Genomic DNA, 16,667 nt, shown 5'->3' with positions numbered 1-16,667 from the left:
TGACTGTCTTTTACTGTTGCATGAAATCATGCTATCTAATCTTAAAATGTAAGATTACAATGAAGTCTTCCTGGTTCAGATAAGATGCATACAAAGAAATGGGTAGTAACTTTGAACTCTGCAAGTTTTGTGGCAGACACCCACTGTACATTTCATAACAGTTCTACAGTATTGAACTTTATACATCTACTAGAAGATTTACCTGATGCTGTTTGGCTTCTTAACTCAATGTTTGTTTTTCTTCATTTGAATCACTGCTCTGGGGAGGGGCTGGACATGAGGGGGCCAGTATGCAGGCTGCCCAAAGGAGAGGGAACTACCACAGCTTTCTCTCACTGCAGCAGCTTATGGCTAGGTAAGAAGCGTCTCTTCCTGGCCTCTGCAGCTTTAGCAGACATGGCCAGGCTGGGGCGGGTCCAGGGTCCATCCATCCCCTGCACTCCCCAGCAAGACTGAAAAATGGAGCAAACTGTGCACTTTCCCCTCACACTCTAAATGGGAACAGTCAGCAATGTTCCCATATGAATAGGGGTAGGGGAAGAGGCAGCCCCTTCATGCCCTCCGTAAAGGACTCCTAGGGGGTGGAGGCTCGGGGCTACTGCAGTCCCAGATGGGGGGAGAGGGAGGATTGTGTACTCCAAGTTTGCCCCTTTCACCTGCATGTTAATTCTCTCTTTTATTGTATGGTTTTATACATCCCCGTACACATGCGGGAGGGGGAGCCTCAGTCCCATGTCTTCCCACACCAAACCCTTTCCTTGCTCTAAGTTATGATAAGAAGGAGCTGTACACCAAATTTGGTGATCCTAGCTCTTACCATTTAGGAGGAGTTCTTGAACAAATGGACAGACTCATTTGTTCATGGACAAACTCTCAAATATATAGATAAGAGTCATGCTACATAAGATGCAATCGTGCCAAAGCACCAGCACAATTTCTACCCCTACCCCTTCGTAAACTTGAGCATTGATTTTCAATACATGCAGGCAAATGTCAACGCTGCACCTGGCAAAACCTGCAAACATTTTCTAGTGATTTTTAAATGTCAAATATATACTCCTGCAACTTTCAACTGGCAGGAGCAAACACACAAAACACACCACACACACCCACTAGCATTACTAGAAGTGTTGACTTGTGGTTGACCCATCTCGAAAAAGATGCATTGAAACTAGAAAAGGTACAGAGAAGGGCTAAAATAATTATTAGAGGTATAAAATAACTTCCATAAGAGACGACATTAGTAAGACTGGTAATTTTCATCTTGGAAAAGAGATGACTAAGCGAGGATATGACAGAGATCTATAAAATCATGACTCATGTGGAGAAAGTAAATAAGGAAGTATTCTTTACTTCATCTCATTACACAAGAACTAGGGGGTCACAAATGAAATTAATAAGCAGTAGGTTTAAAACGAACAAAAAAGTATTTCTTTATACAATGCTCAGTCTACCTGTGGAATTATTTGCCAGAGGGTGTTGTGAAGGCCAAGACAAGAAGTTGCAAAAACAAACTAGATAAAAAATTTATGGAGATCCATTAATGGCTATTGGTCAGGAGGAAAGGGCTGCAAAACCATGCTCTGACGTGTCCTTAGCCTCTGAAATGGAGAATGGGCAACACAGAATGGATCACTCGATTATATTTTCTGTTCAGTCCCTTTGAAGCCCCTGGCATTCATAACTTTCAGAAGATAGGATATTGGGCTAAATGGACCATTTGTCTAAACTAGTATGGTTGTTCTTTTATAAAGCTGCTTATGAACATCAGAGCTATTAAGGATGTTAAAATGCAGTTATCATGCTAATTGTATAGTTGACAATTGTTCTTGAGATGTACAAGAGCCCCTGCCTCAATACCCACTTGCCCCTGCTCCCTGCAATGCGTCTACTTTTGAAATGTACAAGAGCCTCGTGGGGCTCTTGTACCTTTCAAAGGCTGAAGCAGCCACAGCGGGAACCAGAGCAAGCGGGGACTACTTTAGTCCCCGCTCATGCCATTTCCCCACTGTGCCCTTGCTGATAGAGGCAACAAGGAGGCAGGGGGGCAACTAGTTGAGTCACTACTCGACTATCCAATAAGCTTATGCTAGTCACTTACATCCCTAAGAGCTAGAATAGATTCCCAATATTTCAGACAAAGGCATTCATTAATGTGTCCTTGTTTCATTAAGTTTTATTGCCTCTTGAGAAAAATATTCACCTGGCCCTTTGCCTCAGTTTTTACTTCTCAGGACACTAAATCTTTACGACCCTGTGTGGCGGAGTGGGGGGGCTGTCTGCTTTGTGACCCGGGGTCCCCCTGAGCTGTGATGGGAGATTCTCACTGACTCTCCCAAATGTGTATTAACCCAGACACCCAGGCTCAGCCTCCCAGGGAGAGAGACAAAGGAAGGAGAGTGGAGACCAACACCTGGCGGGGGGGGCAGAGCTGGAAGAGATTTGGGGAGTTTCTGTCTGGAATCACAGAGGAGGCAGCCTAAGCAAGGGGGCTGGGATTTAAGGGCCCATTCTCCCTCATCTCAAGGGGGGGTCTGGCATCCTAGGCCTGCCCTGTAGCCAGATTACATCTATGCTGTGTTGTATCCTGGAGAAGTAATAAACTCCCTCTATTCTACCGACTGGTGGAGTCTGTTCGTGCCACTACGGGGGTGCAGGAGGCGGGGAAACCCCAACGCAACGTCACACCCTGAAAGCCTATTTCTGCTTTTTAAGAGAGGCACATTGTTAAAGTCAGTTAGTACTTTTATCACCTTCTCTGTTATGTTGCATTTCTCAACATTCCGCAGCAACTACTTGGTGAGTAAAAACACCTCTCTCTCATTTCACTGGTGCTGACAATTTCACAGATGTACTTCATTCTGGGGGGAACATTTTTATATTAATGAGGAAAGGCATTTTTAACAGACAGGATAACTCCTCACAATTGCAGATGGGTTTCTGATACAAATTCAGAGATTCTCCTCCCTTTCTACCATTCTGGAGCACGTATTGGGCTCATGCAGGTTAGAGAAAGGTGCAAAGGCCATAGTGAACTGAACAGATCATGAATAAACTGTCACAGATCCGCAGCACTGGTGAGTTTTTCTGGAAGAGACAAACATACCAGGTGTTTGCAATTTACATTCCAGAATCAGAACTGAAGGTCAACAAATCAGCCCCCAAAAGGGCAGTGCTGGCTCATGAAGAGAATGACTAGATGTGGAAAAGATGCATTGCCTCTGTTGGAAAGCTTAAAGATACCTTCCTTCACAGAACATCAGGGAGCATGGCAGTTCACCTGCCCTTCACTGGGGTTAATCACTTCTAAGTTAAGTGGCCTTTCGCACGCTTAGATGAGTGTCATTTGTAATAAGTAGAGGATGTCAGTCAAGCTCATTCAACCGCCACTGTTTGCTTTGTACCATAGGCACTTTCTCTTCAGAAAGTCTGACAAGGACCTCTGCCCCAACAGATTGCAAGAGGCCATAAGGAGATTACGAAAGTGAAATTGGGAAGAGCAGCAGCCAGTCATGATGAACAGGTAAATTTGACCAGTTCACACACATTCTAACTAAACTAGGAAAGGACTGCACTGCACGCCTGGTATGACACTAACAAAACAAAATCACCTAAACTATTAAAATATTCAAAATATTCCAGTGCAATTTATGCATTCAAAAACATTTAGGTTGACAAAACTCTGAAGAAAAGAGAATACAGGTGTCCCTGATATACAGGAGGCCCCCACTTTATGACAGCCCAATTTGCAACTCCCTGCACTTATGACCTTTTCCGTAAGTGCGGAAGGGGCCAAAATCCCCTGACTTACGTCCTTGGCTCCACATTTATGCCGGCATATGATGCTTGTCGTAAATGCGGGCTCAAGTTATGACACCCTCAACTTGCGACGCTATCCCCGGAGCTGATATCTTCACAAGTCAGGGGCAGCCTGTATAACCATGTCTATATTTGATGTATGTATTGCACAGTAATTAATAAATCATTAAATTAATTATATGCTCCCCTACTCTACTCGGCTCTCAACAAAAAAGGATTCTCGTTATTTCAACAGTTTAGTCAACTGAAGGCAGATTACCTAAACATCACAATAATGTTTCTGCTATCGTCTGCCTGAGTTTGTTCTTCTGGTAGAGAAAAGAGGAAGAAATGCATTGAATCTGTTCGTTAACATTAGCAATATTTGGGTTACTTGCTGCAATGCTTTGCATGGTGGATGCTGCAATGCTTTGCATGGTGGATGCTACAGAACCCAAATGCAACAAACTTGTATATCAATATTCCAGATATGCACAGAAAGTGCCCTAGTTAGATGTAAGAGTGGTGCCTTTTTCCCCCATGTGGCACTCTACGGACTTTGCCTGGGAGACGAGCTCAGTTCATGGTCCATAATGCTCACTAAGTAGCGTCAGTAGGACACACTGCTACAATAACCACTGATAAGCCTTCCCTCAAGGAAAGTGAAGGGCTATCACAGCATGTGGAGGGCATGAACATCAACTGCCCCAAATATCTAGCCACATTTGAGGCCTCTTTTTCTATAATGTGTGTACACATCCAGACACCCCTACCTGGAGCAGTAAACACCAAAAGGATTTAACTATGGAGCTGCTGTTAATGTGTACTACTAGTCTACTAATCCATTACGTATTTAGCCTTCATTTCCAAGAGCAACTTAAGATTTTGCCTACCAAACTTGAGACATCTTGAAAGGGTCTGATATTTGACAGCTGGCTACTCAACTTCTGAAAGCTAGGAACCGAAAGCTGGGTATTCAAAAATCACTTGACACTGAAAACACAGTGTTATATCTTTTACACCCCAAATGTAGAACTTGTATTTGTGAAGCTCTATTTAGGAGGTGCTGAAAAGAAGTCACTGTTGCATAAACGCAAGTCATCATTAAATGAAAAATTTTGTTTTCCAACTAACAAGTTTCCTTCCCACTAACTTTGCAATAGCTTTTTATGCTGGACAGTTAACAGCACTTCATGTTTACAGCACAAAAGTAACTAAAGATCTTCCTTTCTCTCAACAATCAACAAAAAACCCACAAGCAAAGCATTTGGAGTTAAGTAATAAATGCTAGTTGTGAGCCTACTGGATAAACTAGGTCAACATATGACCTTAAAAGTACAAAAAACTGGTCTTACCACATTTTAGAGATATGATGTAGTGTTTGACAAACTAAGAAACTAATAGCAAAACAATATTTTGCAAGCCACTTAACAATAAGCTTGCCATTTATTATAAACAACATTATTTAAAAATGAAAAATGCATGCTAGTGGAAGACAATGGTTGCAGTAGAATTCAGCATTGTTTAGGAATGTTTTAATTATCTTCAGACTTTCAATGGAGAGAAAAGAGAACCACCCATTTTTTATTTGAATACTGTACATTCTACTGTAGACGCTCTTTAAAATGCCTTGCAAACTGCAATTAAAGTCAGCAAAAGCAGGCCCTCCTTTTGGAAGGACAGTGTCATTATAAATACCTTATTTTATACCTCAAATTCATAACATTCTATACCAAGCAGCACCACCCTGGTACATGGACAGAGAAATAGCCTTCCAGAAAAAAATATACAGGCCACATCTTTAAAGACTACATGTGAAATATATATTTATGTTTGGGTTCATGCACAATCAAACCATGCGACTGAAACAGATTAGTGTATATTAACATACTTAACAGCAAATACATTGTAACAAAGGACTAGGGTTTCCACTCAGAGCTGAACTGAGCTAAGGGATCCCTAGCAAGACCAAGATGCTAATTTAGAGACTGGCCAATATTTTTTCCAAAGCAACTAGTAATTTTCAGTGTCTCCATATATGTTGAGTGCTTAAATCCCACTCTGAAATCAGGCCCCTTGTCTCATCTGAGCACCCAATAATCACTAGTCACATAAATGCTTTCTCTCTTGGAGCTTCACTTCAATTGATATGGACTTGTAAGATTCTTACACAAAGAGAATAATGTTTGAGAACAGTCTCAATTTTTATGATTAAGGTGACAGTTTTGCCATCATTGTAAAAGAGGAAACAAATGGAACTGACTCAAAATATGGGTAAATGTTTAACAAAACAGGGAAGTAGCTGGCTTGTAGTATGATAATGAAGCAAAGTGTCTTTCACTTCTGGCTCATTGGACTGAATTTTGCTGAGGTTTGGCAGATATTTTGTGCCCTATAGGAAATAAATGTTTACCCTCAGACTACTTTCTAGTAGGTAGTAGCTCTTCCCATCACAATCAGTACCTTTTTGGCAGACTAAGCCAAGAACATGAAAAGGCATGGAAAATTAACTATTCTTTCACTGCTATGCATGGTATTCCCAGACATGAGTTGAAGCACACTAGAAGGGGCAATATGAGACTGTTGCCAATGATGCCTGTCTAGCCACAGGACTGGTATTTTCCATAGACAGGGCTGCCAGGCACCTTTCCTGAGCACTAAGTTTATACAGGGCTTTGGGCACATTTTTTCCTCGGGTAAGTGGAGATCAATAGGGCACCTCTTCTCTTAGAAGACATTGTTTTTGGGCGGGAAAAATGCAGCTACTAAGGCTTTGAACTTCCTTCAATGTTGAGTAAGACCTGACAAACAGTGAACCTTTCCCTCCCGCACCCCCCAAAAATCAGATCTCTGCCATACAAATTGTACAGCACTTTTTACCTGAAGATTGTAGTAAAATATCATATGTACTTATAGACAGGTACATCATGTGTACAATACCGAGGAAAGAAATTACGATGGGGATATTGTGAAAAAGGTTGGTAACTGACAAATTCTGTTACTTCTCTCTTCCTGTTCTACCTTCCACAACAGAGAAGGAATAGGCAGTGCACTTGTACCTGCATGATGGAGAATATTACAGCACCTATACAGGAAACCATTCTTATTACGCAGTGCATTGATCCTTCGTGTAGTCAAAAAGCAAATGCATCATAGCAAAAATCTGGATACACCATACAATTTAGTTTTAAAACAATATAATTTCAGTTTAAATGGGAATCTTAAGTTACAAGATCTGGATGGGGGAAAAAAGCATACAACCTCAACCATCATCTCAATTTTTCTACACCATCATCAATGGTACAAAAGTCAAACCATAATTGAGGTTATAGGGGTGCCTCGTGTCCTGTAATTTGGGGAACCACTTTTCAATAACTTTCTGTGATTTTAAACATAAAAGCAGGGCCTCTTCCCCCCTTCGGAAGATTATTGCGCAAATAATTGCTTAAATACCCGAGTCAGCACTTCCAGACACACTCTTAGGATTGCGCTGGCTCCAAGGACTAGAAGTCTACTCACCTCTTCTTGATTTGGTCAAAGGTAACTGGTGAGAAGTTGGAACATGTGGTGCTTCTCCCTCTGTGCTCTGAATCTAGAGGAGAGGAAAGATTTTTATATTTAGTTATGCCAGTGGAATGTGTTCCTGCACCTCAGATTTGTAGAGTTTACACATTCTCAGGCACTTTTTTTTAAATCCATCAGGTCTGCAATGACAGATACCAACAGTTACTCTAACACATCTTACATTGCAAATTAAAATAATTCTTAATTTAGAATTGAAAAACCACAGTAAAAGAATCCTGATGCCTGCAACAATGCTACCAGTTTTGCAAAATAATACCTCTGCCTCAGCTTATATTAATTTTCCACAAACATCAGGAGGTCACCATATCCTGTGACAATATTCTGTTAACACTGAGAATCCTATTACTTTTTGACATAAAAACTAACTAGTAATGCAATTCTATTTTTACCATGGTACACTGCTCTTTCAAATCATTATTTCATATCCTTTGGGAAATATAGCTATGTTTAGCACTCCTTGCTTGAATAAGAAATATGCTGTGTGAAAAAAATACATTTAACAGTTAATCAAGGGGCCATCTTGAAGCAAACTACATAGTGTCATCTTGTAAAGTGCAGATTATTTCACTGAAACATAAGTTTAATGAGTTCTTAGGAGGAGCTCAGGAGCTGACAGGATTGCATCCATACTTAGCTACATTATTATTTGTAGAAATGCTCGTCTTTCCCAGGAAGAGAGCATGTTGTAAACCATAAAGATTCCAAATGGGAAACTTCAAATTAAATACCATAGAAAATTAATCCTACTGTTTAGTCTTTTGCAAAACAGTAAAGCTTTTTGTTAAGTAAGCAGTTCTCAGATGACCATTCAAAAAATGAAAAGAATATGTTTTAAAATCTCAACAGAAAGGCCTTTGTTTTGTTTGAAAGCCCTGATACAAAAAAGAAAATGTATGCAACAAAAGATCCATTAGTTCACATGCAAGGCTAGACTGTAAAAATAAAAACCCACACTAATGAAATAGTTTAACTTTAAAATTCACAAGGAGAATTTGCACATATAGCTAGATACAGCTAACTGTTTTTTTTAAAGTACTGATATTTCACACAAAATTGGTATTTTGCTAATTTTTTAAACATTTGCCAAAACCATAACATATATTTACACTGATAAGGACTTTGCTGCATGAATAAATGTGCTAAACACTATTTTCTTGATTATAGGAAATTCAGGAAGTAGTCAGCAGTCTATGGGTCTGCTCTTGACTTTCACAGGGAAGAGCTGGTAGTTTCTATTGCCTTCAAATGGGATTAAGCTCTACATTAAGAATAGCATCAGATCTGGTCCTGACTATAAAGACTGTCCAGAGAAGTAAAATCATCATCATCTCAAAATGCACGGTATTGAAAAAGAGGTTCAGGCTATAACTACATAAGAACGGCCAAACTGGATCAGACCAAAGGTCCATCTAGTCCTGTCTCCTGACAGTGGCCAATACCAGATGCCCCTGAGGTAGGGAACACAACAGGCAAGCCTCATGTGATCCCTCTCTTTTGTTACCCGTTTCCAGACAGAGGCCAGGGACACCATTCCTGCTCAGCCTGGATAATAACCATTAATGTACTTTTAAAACACTGGTACTTGCACATATATTCGTATTCATTTTTATATTGCCATACAAACTATGCCACAAAAATTAGTTAGAATCAAAGCAGCAATTCCAAAGAAACTCACTGTTGGGAGGAATTTTAAAATCCTTTAGCTGTCCTTAAATGAGGAACTGGAATCTCATTTTCCTGTTAATAATCAATTCCTCAAACAACAACTTTCCCCCCCATTTGTTAATTAATTTGGTTGGCTAGAATCCATGACCACATCGTTACTAGAATTTATGGCTGTCTAAAGTACAGCTAGCTGCAATGTCACGAGGGAAAAAAATTTATATTAGAATGAAAAACATGGCAATATGATCACAGAAACTAGGATATATTCTTCAGTAACTAAAATAGTTACATTTTAATGTTTTCAAGCTATAATCTCTGCTATTATTGTTGCAGCATGTTGGAATCACCATGACAGAAATAAGAGTGCCGAGAAGGTAATTTTTTTTTAAAGAGCATTTGATTCCTTTACCATTTCAGAAATTAATTTAACTCATGATATTCTACACTGAAATATTTTATTAAAGGAAAAATAGATCTTTGTTCACATTTGACCTGTGTTCACCCACTTCTCAACTCTCACAATTTAATGCCAAGACATAAAATGTTAAGAACTGATAAAATTGTCTCGTTTGTTTTCTCAGAAGACATGCCTGATTTTAATAAACTTCTATTTATTCAAATGGAAACTTCCAGGATTAAAAGAAATTCTTACAAGACATACATGGAGGGGGGTTTTCAAAAGGGAGAAGGGAGGGGGCAGGAATTGTCTCTGTTTAATTTGCAATCTACCAGGAATATTCTAAGCTTTACTTATGAGTAAACAAACTGATAAATATATCAAAGACATAATGTGTTTAGAGGTAAAAAAAGATTCTACAGCACTTGCTCCTACCTTTGGGTACGTCTACACTACAGAGAAAGATCAAAGCTGCTGCTGTCAATCTTCCAAGGTTTGAATTAGCAGTCTGAGACAGCTAATTCAAAGTGAGAGGGGGACTCCAGTTGATGCTAGTAACCCTGCTTTCATGAGGAATAAGAAAAGTTGAAGGAAGAGTGTTCTTTCTTCTACTTCCTACAGTGTAGACAGCACCAAAAGCAGAGTTAAGCTACTCAACTTCAGCTACACAATTAACATCAAAATCTTAATTTGACTTTGTCCTGTAGCGTAGACATTACCCTTTGTCAAAGATCTTAGGGGCCTGAAGACTGTTGAGAATCTTCAATTCCTCAACATGGGACCTAAAATGCTTTGTTCAGCTCATAAAGTGACTTCTTGACTGAGGGTGCATTTAATATTTCTGCTCAACAAAAGTTTAGGCCAATTCAACCCCAACATAAGCAAGCGCAACTCCATCTGCCTTAACCAGAGCAATGCCATCACTAACATTTAGATATGAAGTATTTTCAATAGCCCCCCTATTAAAAAAAGTACTGCAACTCGACTTACACAATAGCTGATGTTTTCAACTGGTGGAAAGGCAGTGTGTACGATTCCATTTATAAAATCAGAAGAGACACAAAAAGAGCTATTTCTTCAAAATTCATCAGGCTCACTTAGCTCACAATCAGCTGTTAATTATTAGTAACTGGTCATTTGTAGTCTCTTTCTTGGCAGCTTTCACAATTAGAAGTGATTCACTGAACCAGAGATCACCAATCCCTTTGAACATTCTAACCTCTATGGGAGCTAACATCCAGAAAGCTCAGCGTGAAGGGCATAGTAGTAATGCATGTAAGGCAAGACTGGTGTTTACTTGCATGGATCAGAACCAACCTCACGCTTACTCGACTTAGTTTTATCCACCTATTATCTTTCCTTTTATACTTGGAATAGTGATAATCTATACTTAGATAATAAGTTCTTTGAGGAAAGGACTGTGTTGCATATACACAGTAGAGGTCTAATTCTAGGATAAGGGGCCCCTGATTCAACCCTCTCAATGAAAGAGTAAGATGGATTCAACACAATTCTCGGTAATTTGCAAAATACAGTTACTTGTTTAAGAAAACGTTACATAGCAGGAAATAGTAAACCTGTTTAATTAGAATACCTATTTTGAAAAGAGAGAAAAAAAGTCAGTCTTACAGGCCCTTTGATTACACTTGTCTTCTAGGAAAGTCACCTTGGTTCTCACCCTCTCTCTGTTTGATGGCTAGGTTCTGCCTTTCAACTGCCAATACTCTTTTCATCTTAAATACCTTCTACCTACTGACCTTGGTTGAGCTATTGAATCAGTGTTGTGCTTCCTCGCAACACAGCCCATTACTCGTCCCCATCTCTTTAGCCAATATTAAAGCTTGAGACAGACTCTAGTGACTCTAATTGGCTAACTGAAGAGAGCGAGCTTAAAGGAAATCCTGTTCTGACTCACTCCCACACTGTCTATCTTTACAGCAACAGCCTTCCTAATAGAGCTCAAACCAACTAGACATTAGAAAGCCTGGGAAGAGCTTCCTTAATATATTTGTCATCATTCCTATGTGTAAAAATACATTCCAAACAAAGCTTAGGAAGGAGAGGGTGAAGAGTTATTTTCATCGCTTTTGCTACTGTTTATTGTTCATTGTACCCTCTTTAAAATGCAAGAAACTAAAATTAGACTTGCCAGATGATGATCTTATTTTAATTCAGCAAAACTGAATCCCTTCTGGGATTAGTAAGCAGTTGAAATGTAGATGGTCTTATTATATAAACAAAAATTCACCACAACCCCATCATACATTTCATCATCCAAAACAGCTGTGTTTATGCACCAATAATACTGCAAACTATGTCAACTTGAGCTGCACAAACAAATCAGTTTTGGGCTGCAGAGGTTTCAGCAGCCCCTTTTTTAGTTTTGCTTCATGTTTTCTTTCAAAAGTCCAACTCAAAGGAAAATTCAGTGAAATATCATGTTTTGTACCGCTTCAACCTATCCTCCTATATTGGCACAGCATTGTGAAAGAAAATGAAAAAAAATCTCAGATTTCTGAACCTGATCAAATCAGATATGTGCATAAAACCAAACTTGATAAATTTTCCTTGATTGTGTTACAAAAGCTTCACACTTTTTTAGTGCCAACATAAATTCTATGTCTGCTGCTAAGTCCTATTTGAAAAGGAGACACACTATCCTTGTTATCTGCTAGGATCCAGATAAGTTTGTGTTTCTCATTCAAGAGGGTTTGGTTTCTTTGTTGAGGTGATTTTAAAAGAATAGATTACATTTGAATTCTGAAGATTTTCATCATCACTGAAAATGATCATTTAAATAAAAATAGGTCAAATTTGGAGACTAAACTACTAGAAAGTGTCTATTTAAAAACTCTCAAACATCTGTTTATCCTTAACTCGTTAGGAACATCTCATAATTACTACTATGAGGAGGAGTCCAGGCAATACTGTCATGTCCAGTTTGAGATCACTAGTTTCAGCACTCAGATTAGAATACAAACCTCAAAAGTCTAACAGACCACCTACAGGGAACTGGGACAAAATACCAGTTCAGGACAACACCAGAATATTCAGCCACAGTTTTTATGGCGGTAAAAGAGGGAGTGGCCTACAGCTATTCAGTTATACTGCATCCTTTCTAGACCATACTATATGAAGATTTACTAATCAAGCAATTTTCTTGAATTTGCTAGACGAAACTTTGGGGACCTGCCCACTCAGAGAATAAATCATCCAGGATCTAACTCTTTCGGGCAGCAAGGAACTGTTTGAAATGCAGGAGTGGTAAGCTTTGCCAAGGGTTGCAAGCTGCCTAAACGCAAATAAATTAAAAAAAAATGTATATTGATTACCAAAAAGTCACTTCCCAACACTGAGATCCACTAGAATAGCTTCCTGAGGAAAATGATGAGGTGAGAACCCCACTGTTCCAGGGAATTTAACATGGTAGACTATACTGAAGGGAAAAATTGTGCACTGGTGGAGATCAGTGATTCTCAACTTGTGGTGCACAGACCCCAGAGGGTCCACAGACAATATCTAAGATTTCCAAAGGGGTCTGCACCACAATTCCAAAATTTTAGGGATCTAGAAACGAAAAAGGTTGAGAACCATTAACGTGACTCTGTAACCTCTAATTACTATGAGCAGTTTTTGCTTTCTGAAACGTAAAGAAGATCATTTCATTAACATGGAAGTGAAAAGTTTTATTATCCTTTAAGATGGAATCTAATGTTTCTAACTCTCCTACTACAAGTGATATCACTAATATTCAGCAAAGCGGGAAGCTACACCACTGACACCACAAGAACCACCAAGGATGTCATCAGTCACTGTAGGGAAAAATCAGAACCACTAACTTAGATCACTGCAGGCAAACAAATGGAGGCCCTAGGCTAAAACCAGGTCTGTTATAAGTCAGTCTCGTTTCATTGACATCAATAGAGCTTTATCAGCTTTTACTAGGGGTGGGCAAGATACGGCTTGGGGGCTGGATCTGGTCCACCAAGCCTTTCAATCCAGCCTGCCAAGCCTTTCAATCCAGCCCAACCCACTGACTCCACAGGCAGGGAGCAACAGCTGGTTGCTACATCTGCCTCTCTGCAATGGGGATGAGGGGAAGCTTTGTGTACTTCGCCCAAACTCCCTCTCAGACCCCACATCCTCTCCTGAATCCTTATCCCCTTTCCTCAGCTTCCTTCTGCACCCAACGTCCATCCAAGACCCTACACCCCCGCCACAGAAAAATGAGGCCCTTCACCACTTACCAAAAATTTGGAGTGATCACCATAAAAAAAAAAAATATTGCTCACCCTGGCTTATACAGTACCAGCTCAGGTTTTTGCCCTACTGTTTTCCAACCTATGTATTCCATTAAAAGGTATAGTACCTAAAAGGTTTTAGATGTGGGTTTTTTCTCTTTATTTCAACTCAGATTTCAACTGGTGACACTACTCAATTATAAGTGGTTATTAAAAAGAAAGAAAACTAGATTTTGTTAAAGAAGTTAACCTCCTCAAAAGAAAAAAAGTAATTAAAGGGATAAGGGTCAAAAACTAGAGGCTTAACTAAAAACACATACAAAAACACTGCGTGGTACTGCATGTCGAACAACTTCTATTTGTTCCGTCAATTGTGAAACTTCTATTTTACCAGCCCTTGAGGTTTGCTTTGGCTTAAGGACTGTCTTGATTCTACATTTCCTGTGTCAACGCAGGGAACAACAGAGGCTATGTCAACTCTGTGCAAAGTAAAGTAATTTTTTCCACCTACCTCTTCCATCTCAAATGAGTCCTTTTGTGGTAACTTTAGAATAGTTATGGATGGAGACGCTATGGGAGCACAAGATTCTTTATCTGGTGTAGACGGATTTTTCTGCTCAGTGATATTTTCAAGCTCGTTATTTGCAGGCATATTAGCATCGCTGGTGAGATTGGAGGAGTCCACAATACCAGATTCTTCAGACAACCCATTCTGGTGACTTGGTGAGTGATCATTTTGCTCATCTACGTGAGGCACAGTATCATCCTGAGTTCCTTTGTTGTCACTAATTCCAGGAGGAAAAGTTGTGGCATTAAGTGTGTCTCCAAGATTGAGCTGATTAATAGAGATCTCCTCTTTTACTGTAGCCAGAGATCGAGAATCTTTCTTTTTTAAGAGTTTTGGTAATTTTGATTCATTTTTTATATCATTTTCTTCAGTCCCTTGGCCAGGAGGCGTATTCCCTTTTTCAACAGTTGGGGGAGTCATGGAACTGCTACTTTCTCCTGCCTGCTGGTTTGCACACAGATTGAGTTTTGATAAGGTCTTCATTAAACGACTTGCAGTATTGCTTCGATTTAAAGGAGGAGGATTTGGGGTCTCTTTGTTGGAAGACACTGAATTCATGCTGCCAATTTTCTGCAAAGGAGTCCCAGAAACTTGGGAATACAAGGAAGAAAAAGCATTGGCTACAGTAGTAAGCACTTCAATCTGACGAAAACGACCTGGAGCATAAAACAAAGCACAAGTTAATTTTTAAGAGAACAATTGGTGGAATTGTGTCTAATATTTGTACACCCTAGCTAAGAACATCTTAGGACTTGCAATTAATTCTTCTCACTGGAATGAGTAAGCAAAATAACCACAACTTACAGGGCACAGGTAAAGCCAGATTTTCCAAACCCAAATACCTGCATTATCCAAAGAACATCCTTTTCCTTTATAAAACACAGAATTTTAGATATGTATTCTATTGAAGGGTACAGTCTCTAACAGGCTTTTTTTATGGCTATTTCAGTTCATATTTAAACTGACACTACTCAGTTGTAAGTGGTGACTCAAAAGAAAACTAGATTTTGCTAAAGAAATTAGCCTCTTTTAAAGGAAAGCAGTAATTAAAATGATAGAGTCAAGATATTGTGAACCCTCATCTTTATAATCATCCATTTTTATCCAGGTCAATGTTCTGAGACCTCTGTAAGAGTGAGATAGCCTTAGACAGGATTTCAGCAACACGTTAAGAGTGTATTGTAACAGATACATAGATCCATGCTGATTTCTAAGGTCAAAATTTTAAGAAGGGTATGGATTAGGGATGTGAAATGGATCTGACTAATGATGTAGTCAATACAGTTTGTATTGAGTACACGATTAATCAAAGACCGAAAGACCGTTCCACAGAGCAGCAGTGTGAATAGCTCCAGGAGCCAGTTCAAACCCGGACTAAATCAGCCCTGGTTCGTGCTAGCTCCGGGAGCCACCGATACTGTAGCTCTGCATTTTAAATGCAGTGCTACAGTAAGAGCTGCCAGCCTTTTACTACATTTAAAATGCAGAGGCACAGCACCCTGGACCAGCGCAGTCCTGGCTCGCACTGAGTTCAGCAGACCCTGTTCATGGTGGCCAGCCCCATGACTCACTTGGTGTGAGTTTATTTCGCTCATCCACATGAGGCACAGTATCATCCCGAGTTCCCTTTTTGGCACTAATTCTAGGAGGAAGAGCTGTGGCATAAAGTGTATCCACAACACTCATGGACAGGGGCTGCCACCAGAGCAGCCTCTGCCCACGGTGAGCCTCACTCTGCAGCAGTCTCCCCTATTCTCCTCCCCCGCCCCGCCATGGCCTCAGATAAAGGCTGTAGCGCCATCCCCTCCTGGAGCCAGGGCTGGGGAGAACTGGCTTTAAAGCTGGCTCCCCCAGTACCAGCTCCTGCTCCCCCCCGGGGAAGCAAATACAGCTGCTCCCTGACTTACGGCCACCTCCACTTACAACCATTCGCACTTACGACCAAAGCGGTTGTAAACGCAGATCCGAGTTACGAACAGCGTGGTTGCCATGTAACTCTATGGGATCCGAGTTACAAACAGTTCGAATTATGGACCAAGTGTTGGTCCGTAACTCGTTCATAACTCAGAGAGTGGCTGTAGTCAGTACTCCAGTTTTACTAATCACTAACATCCCTAATATGGATTTTTTTATTTATGTGTTTAGGTTATACTACAATTTACAATTGTGATATAAACAGACATTGATTCTGTTTGACACAGTATGTAAATACTAGTTTAATAAGATTAAGAGTTACCTAGAAATATAGGCTTTCATGGTACTTAAAAAGGGCCACCCCAGATGCCTCTTTCTGAAATTATCAAGGGCTCTCAAGAGTGGTTAGAAGGTTACCTAATACAGAAAACCACAAGTGATCCCTTGATCCTTAACATTCAGAAGAACAGATTGTAAGAGCACTTTAACAGCAGAAAGA

General features: G+C 39.9%; 1 protein-coding gene across 4 annotated transcripts in view; it reads right to left on the bottom strand.

The window, feature by feature from the left end:
• Positions 1-16,667, bottom strand: part of ITPRID2 (ITPR interacting domain containing 2) — a 52,350-nt gene that overhangs the window by 22,643 nt on the left and 13,040 nt on the right. For all 4 annotated transcript variants that reach the window (XM_075933749.1, XM_075933751.1, XM_075933752.1 and 1 more), the window contains exons 9-10: positions 14,198-14,910; positions 7,318-7,390 (exon numbers count right to left, since the gene is read on the bottom strand). In XM_075933749.1, the coding sequence (XP_075789864.1) occupies positions 7,318-7,390; positions 14,198-14,910 (786 nt within the window). The remainder of the gene's footprint in view (positions 1-7,317; positions 7,391-14,197; positions 14,911-16,667) is intronic.

Source organism: Pelodiscus sinensis, chromosome 7 (genome assembly GCF_049634645.1).
Source record: "Pelodiscus sinensis isolate JC-2024 chromosome 7, ASM4963464v1, whole genome shotgun sequence".
In the NCBI taxonomy this organism is placed as follows: domain Eukaryota; kingdom Metazoa; phylum Chordata; order Testudines; family Trionychidae; genus Pelodiscus; species Pelodiscus sinensis.
Note: the sequence above shows the minus strand (reverse complement) of the source record. Positions and strands in the feature narration are given on the sequence as shown.